Raw genomic sequence first — 7,500 nt, 5'->3', positions numbered from 1 at the left:
GCCGGTCAAAGGGGGCTGGCAGGCCGCATCCGGCCCCCGGGCCTTAGTTTGGGGACACCTGCTTTAAACCCTCACACACGCACAAAATAAACAAAAACAGACACCCCCCCCTCCCAGAGAGAGACAGAGAGAGAGAGAGAGAGAGAGAGAGAGAGAGAGAGATACAGAATGATACAGAGGGATTAGCATGAGAAAGAGAGGGAAAAGAAAAACAGGAAAAGTGAGAGAGAGAAAGAGTGAGAGCGAGAGCAAGAAAAAACAAAAGGGAAGATTGGGGGTTATTAGATGCCATGCCTCGTTAGGAGAGCGAGGGGAACAGCTTGACAACATAAATGCCTGCAAACACACATGGAGCTGCAGGAAAAAATAGCTCCCAACTCTTTAAGGGTGACAGACTAGGAAACACACCTCATGCATTAACCTTTTTCTACCCTTCAATGGCACAAACATGACACACACAACGGTGAACACACACACACACACACACACACACACACACACACACACACACACACACACACACACACACACACACACACACACACACACACACACACACACACACACACACACACACACACACACACACAAACATGAGGCTTACGAATAAATATTGGAGGGAAAAAAACACCTCATTGTGGCTTGATTGGAGGCACACACAGACCCATGTGCAGGGATACACACACGTGCAGGTGGACACACACACACACACACACATGCAACACACACAGACAGAAATGTACACGCAGGCAAGCACACAGGTACACCATCTATGTGCTAATAAAATAGTCAATTCAGCTCCTTCCAGTGGTGTGCACCTGTAGTATAATGATGACAAAATTGTCTGCAGACGGTGAGAAATGTTGTGTGTGCATTGGCAGTGTGTGTGTTGGTGGTAGTAGTGGTGGTGTGGAGTGCCAGACGCTCTCCTAAGCACTGCACGCCCCCAGAGAGATGAGAAGCACACCAGTGCCAGCAGAAACAAAGACAACTCGCAGCCTGAGAGGAGAGGCAGAGAGGCAGAGAGGCAGAGAGGAGAGACTGTGTGGGCAGCTGCAGAGCCACGGAGAGCCAGAGATGGAGAGAATAGCAGAGAGAGAGAGAGAGAGAGAGAGAGAGAGAGAGAGAGAGAGAGAGAGCAGAGAGAAAGAGAGAGATATAGATAGATAGAGAAAGAGAGAGAGAAAAACAGGCAGAGAGAGAGAGAGGGAGAGAGCAGAGAGAGAGATATATAGAGCAGAGAGAGAGAGAGAACAGCAGAGAGAGAGAGAAAGACAGAGAGAGAAAGACAGAGAGATAGAGAGAGAGAGAGAGAGAGAGAGAGAGAGAGAGAGAGAGAGAGAGAGAGAGAGGAAAAAAGAGAGGAAAAGAGAGAGAGTGGGAGACCGCAGGCATTGACAAACAATTCTTCTCAATTTGGTTTGGTCTCACTTCAAAGCGAGCCTTCAATCACTGTGCCACTCCTTACAACATTAAGCATGCCCACAGACCATTGCGCACACTAACCAAAACAGAAACAGAGGCACACACATGCACACACATGCACACAAGCGTGCAGAACACGCACGCACACACACACACACACACACACACACACACACACACACACACACACACACACACACACACACACACACACACACACACACACACACACACACACACACACACACACACACACACACAAATGTACACAAGCACACATTCCCTCTCTCTCTCTCTCTCTCTCTCTCTCTCTCTCTCTCTCTCTCTCTCACACACACACACACACACACGTTCATCAGATTCACATAGATTTGCTTATATTTCTACCCTATAGTCATCCCTTCCTACCCCCCCCCACACACACACACACACAAAGTTGTCATATCCCATCTGTACCTTTCCAGCCCTACACCACATCTTGTGCTCATAAAGACACACACACACACACAACAGTATGGTTACAGTTCTCCCTACACACACACACACACACACACACACACACACACACACACACACACACACACACACACACACACACACACACACACACACACACGTTGTCTATCTCCGCACTGTGCTGTCCCTTACATGTAGCAGTCCCTCCAGTGCGGCGGCAGACAGTGATGGCCGGCTGCTAGCTAGGCGTGAAGGAGCAGTTCGATGCCGGGCATTATTCCCGGAGTGCCAAGTGTCTGACAGGGCCTGATTATGGCCTGACGGTCGGCTGCCAATACAGGCAACTCACAATGCCACCACAATACCGCCACCCATCCCCCCCCTCCCTGACCCGCTTCCCGCCTCTCGCCTCAGCCCCCATAACAAATATCTCTGGGTGGACGGGGCACTCTCGCTTAGCAGCACTCTCTGCACTTCGTTCTGCTCTTCATTCCGCTATGAAAATGCACCCCAAACATGCATGTTCACACACACACACACACACACACATGCAAACACGCATGTATACACGCACGCACGCACGCACGCAGGCATGCACGCACACACACACACACACACACACACACACACACACACACACACACACACACACACACACACACACACACACACACACACACACACACACACACACACACACACACACACACACACACACACAAGGCAAGGCAAGGCAGGGCAAGGCAAGTTTATTTATATAGCGCATTTCATACACAGGTGCAACTCAATGTGCTTCACAAAGTTAACAAATGTAAATGAAAGGAAACAGGGAAGAAAGAAGGAAATGAATTAGAGTAAAAAAAAAACATTTAAAACATTAAGATAAAACATAAGGTAAAAATAATAATAAAATAAAACATAAAACCTTGAAAAACATAAAAATAATAATAATAAAAAAGAATTATATGTAATTTAAGATAGGGGAAAGCATCTGAGAACAGCTTTGTCTTGAGTCTAGATTTAAAACTATCAATAGTGGGTGCATTTTTTACGTCATCTGGAAGCTGGTTCCAAAGCTTTGAAGCATAGAAGCTAAAGGCTGCCTCTCCACACTTTGTTTTGACTTTTGGAATCACCAGCAAATTCTTCTCCGTTGACCTGGTCGGTGCATACAGGTGAAACATATCCAGTAGATATGTGGGTCCCATTCCATTTAATGATTTAAACACAAGTAGCATTGCCTTAAAATCAATTCTGTAGCTTACTGGGAGCCAATGCAGCGATCTTAAAATTGGAGTAATGTGGTCAAACTTCCTTGTCTTTGTAAGAACCCTTGCAGCTGCATTTTGTACCAGTTGAAGCTGTTTAATGGTCTTATTGGGGAAGCCAGTAAAAAGACTGTTACAGTAATCAACTTTACTAGAAATTAAGGCATGTATTAGCTTCTCCAGATCATGTTTAGACATCAGGCCCCTAAATTTAGAGATGTTTTCATGTGATAAAATGCAGACTTAGTAATAGCTTTCATGTGACTGTTGAAGTTTAGGTCACTGTCAATGAGGACCCCAAGATTTTTAACTGTTTCCCTTGCTTTCAGTCCCTTCGTTTCAAGGATAGTAGCAATCTTTTGTCTCTCCTCTCTTTTCCCAAATATAATTACTTCAGTTTTATCTGTGTTCAGCTGGAGGAAATTGTGAGACATCCATTTGTTAATTTGGTCCATGCAATGATAGAGTGATTCAAGGGGGGTGTAGTCATTGGGGGACATAGATAAGTAGAGCTGGGTATAATCCGCATAGCTATGGTAATTTATGGAGTTATTCTCGATAATGTGTCCCAGTGGCAACATATACAGATTGAACAGTAGTGGTCCCAGAATGGAGCCCTGGGGGACCCCACAATCCAGAGACATCGGTGATGAAGTATGTCTTCCAATGGTGACAAAAAAACTTCTTTGTTGTAGGTATGATTTTAACCAGTTGATCACTATGCCTGTAAAGCCAACCCAGTGTTCCAGTCTATGTAGTAGTATAGAATGATTAACTGTATCGAAAGCTGCACTTAAATCGAGTAGCACCAAGACGGATGATTTGCCAGCATCAGAATTCAATCTTATGTCATTCATAACTTTAATAAGAACACACACACACACACACACACACACACACACACACACACACACACACACACACACACACACACACACACACACACACACACACACAAACACACACACACACACACACAAAACAATCATGGCCCACCGCATGGGAGCAATGCAACAGAAGCATTTTAAAACAAGCTGTGTATGCACCGCACGTCTGTACGGCAGAGAGAGAGAGAGAGAGAGAGAGAGAGAGAGAGAGAGAGAGAGAGAGAGAGAGATAGCAAGAGAAGAGAGAGTGAGTAAGTGTGTGTGTGTGTGTGTGTGTGTGTGTGTGTGTGTGTGTGTGTGTGTGTGTGTGTGCGTGCGTGTATGTGTATGTGTGTGCGTGTGCGTGTGCGTGTGTGTGTGCGTTTGTGTTTAACTGACTGTGTGCATTTCAGAGAGAAAAGCGGTTGGTGGGTTCAGCAGAGATGCACATTCAACTACAAGGCCCCTTTATAAACATGCTGACTGGCCTTTTCCTCAATGACCCATGTCACCTTCGCTTCAGCTCCGGGACGAGTCCCGCTCTCAGAGCAATTATGACGAAGAATGAACAGAGACTGGACTGGAGACACATGTGTGTGTGTGTGTGCGTAGTGTGTGTGTGTGTGCGTAGTGTGTGTGTGTGTGTGCGTGTGTGTGTGTGTGCGTAGTGTGTGTGTGTGTGTGTGTGCGTGTGTTTGTGTGTGCGTGTGTGCGTGTGAGCGTGTGTACATGTGTGCAGGTGTGTGTGTGTGTGTGTGTGTGTGCGTGTGTGCGTGTGTGTGTGTACAGCTCACAGTGGGATCAGAGCACAAATGCCAGACAGCCAGCAGTGCACAAGTAATCTCTCACACACACACACACACACACACACACACACACACACACACACACACACACACACACACACACACACACACACACGCGCACACGCACACGCACACAATAAACAGTTCACATGAAAAACACCCCCACACACACATTAGTCATTCATCATACAGTGGCGATATCTGCATAAACAGATTCCTTTAATGGTAGGTACAGTGGAGTCGGTTCCTCCAGCCCCCGTAAGTGTGTACTGTAAGTCTGCTTTGTCAGCAGGTCTCTGCTGCTCACAGAGTTTCTGTGAGTCTTTGTGTGACAACAGAGCAACTAAAAAATGACCCAAACTTTTTTTTTGTCAAAAATCCCATTTAAACGTGCAAAATTGCATTTTTTTACCTTTGTAGCTTGCTCAGCCTTACTCCCTTCATACACAAACAGAAATGGGTTCAAAGATAACTTGCATATGGATGCACAAATAGCTGCCAGCTGACTGCAGTTGTGTTGTGTGGCGTCGCTGCCTTGTATTTATCCGCGTCTTGATGGAGGATTATTTTCAGTAGTTAAAGAAATTAAAGGCTAAGTATGCTGCAACAAAGGTGATGCCTTCACCACACACACACACACACACACACACACACACACACACACACACACACACACACACACACACACACACACACACACACACACACACACACACACACACACACACACACAGGGGACACTTTCACCATTGTAGTGCCAAAGCTGTGTACACATGAGGTTTATGCTAAAACAGACTCATTAGTGCGCTATCTGAAATTAGAATTCAGAAGCCTATGTATGCATACACCTTCGTTCTCGCTGGAGAACGGGCTTCTTGTGATCGTGCTGTTCTCGCAGGAGAACGGCTGTCCGCTTCACAGGGTCGCAGGACCAACTGCACTCGAGGAGCATGGGTTAAATGCAAAATAGTGTATTGGGAAAGGTCGCTGGCCATGGTGCTGAATTACTGCCGAGCCCAATGTTGGCTACGGTTAACACGATTCTCGGGCTCGGGAGTACGGGGCTCCCACTGAGAACTCGGACAATACCCACGCCCGCAGATATTTAGACCCGTTAAATTTCATTACGCTTCTCTCGAACTTTCATTTTTAACAAAACATGCATTTCGCTTAAGAGATTGTGATTTCGATTGATATCAATCAAGAGTTTTCATCTTTTGTGAGTTATTTGTCCATTGAATAGGCTGGGGTCTATGACTATGATTCAAGTCATGATAAGTGTTGTTATTTGGACTTCTGTAATTTTCTGTTTGCATGTGTAGAATCTATATGCATTGTGCTCACACATGGGAACATGGGTTCTTATTTTTAATCAAGAAAATGTAGAGGAACATGCCTACATGGTGAAATATAAAAATGCTGAAGAAAAAGTGAATGAAAGGCAGTCAAAATGTTTTTGATTTAACCAAAAAATTAACTGCAACTATTATTTGGCATGAGCCAAAAGTATGAAAAATATGTTTTTTTTTACCAATTCCAATTATGCTCTGTAGAGCTCAACCAAAACATTGTGCTTTGTTAATAAGAGTGGAATTTGAAATTGGAAAGTTGGAATTGAGTTTTGCTCTGTTCATTACAGGCTTAGCTTGACATGTGTGTGTTATGGGAAGCTGTGGGATAAATTGTCATCTGGCACCAGTCTTACTGTAAATCCCTGACAAGACAAGACAGACATGATGGGACTTAACACCTTGATGGACAAATGTGTGTGTGTGTGTGTGTGTGTGTGTGTGTGTGTGTGTGTGTGTGTGTGTGTGTGTGTGTGTGTGTGCGCGTGTGCGTGTGCGTGTGCGTGAGTGAGAGAGAGCGAGAGAGAGAGAGAAAGAGAAAGAGAGAGAGAGAGGGACCACAAGAGATATCAGCATGGACTGAGAGGCAAATATAGACATAGAAAAGAAAGAAAAGAAAGTGAACGAGAGAAAGTGAGATAATAAATGAGAGAAGGAATGACAGAGAGGAAATGTAAGAGACTGTCACACAGACGGACGGACGGACGGACAGAGAGGAGAGGAGAGAGTGAGACACAGTAGAGGGAGATGTTTTTGACAGCAGGGAGGTGGGATGGTAGGAGGGATGGAGAAGTGAGTGGTGTATTTCCCCACCCCCCCTGTCTCCATCTCTCTGATGGACAGCACTTAAAAAGGCCTCGGCACAGTCCGCTGACAGTACCTGTCATAGAAGTCCTCCTGGTAACACTCATAGTCCAGGTCGTACTCTGATCTGCAAGGAGAGAGAGAGAGAGGCAGAGAGAGAGAGAGAGAGAGAGAGAGAGAGAGAGAGACAGAGACAGAGACAGAGACAGGAGAGAGAGTGAGAGGAAAGACAGAGAGAGAGAGAGAGAGAGAGAGAGAGAGAGAGAGAGGCAAAGAGAGAGAGAGAGAGAGAGAGAGAGAGAGAGAGAGAGAGAGAGAGAGAGAGAGAGAGAGAGAGAGAGAGAGAGAGAGAGACAGAGACAGAGACAGAGACAGAGACATAGACAGAGTGATAGCGAGACACAGACAGAGACAGAGAGAGAATGGGGGAAGAAGGGTAGAGGGGGGGGAAAGAAAAAAACAAGTGAGTGAGTGGGTGAAGGAGAGGAATAAAGACAAGGACACGGGAGCTGTCAGATAAGCTGAC

The 7,500-nt window shown here is 45.7% G+C and overlaps 1 protein-coding gene across 1 annotated transcript in view; it reads right to left on the bottom strand.

The window, feature by feature from the left end:
- Positions 1–7,500, bottom strand: part of LOC134438462 (RNA-binding Raly-like protein) — a 120,894-nt gene that overhangs the window by 22,349 nt on the left and 91,045 nt on the right. The window contains exon 3 of the mRNA XM_063188040.1: positions 7,051–7,101. Coding sequence (XP_063044110.1) covers positions 7,051–7,101 — 51 coding nt within the window. The remainder of the gene's footprint in view (positions 1–7,050; positions 7,102–7,500) is intronic.

Source organism: Engraulis encrasicolus, chromosome 22 (assembly GCF_034702125.1).
Source record: "Engraulis encrasicolus isolate BLACKSEA-1 chromosome 22, IST_EnEncr_1.0, whole genome shotgun sequence".
Lineage (NCBI taxonomy): Eukaryota > Metazoa > Chordata > Actinopteri > Clupeiformes > Engraulidae > Engraulis > Engraulis encrasicolus.
This window is presented reverse-complemented; position numbering and strand designations above follow the sequence as displayed.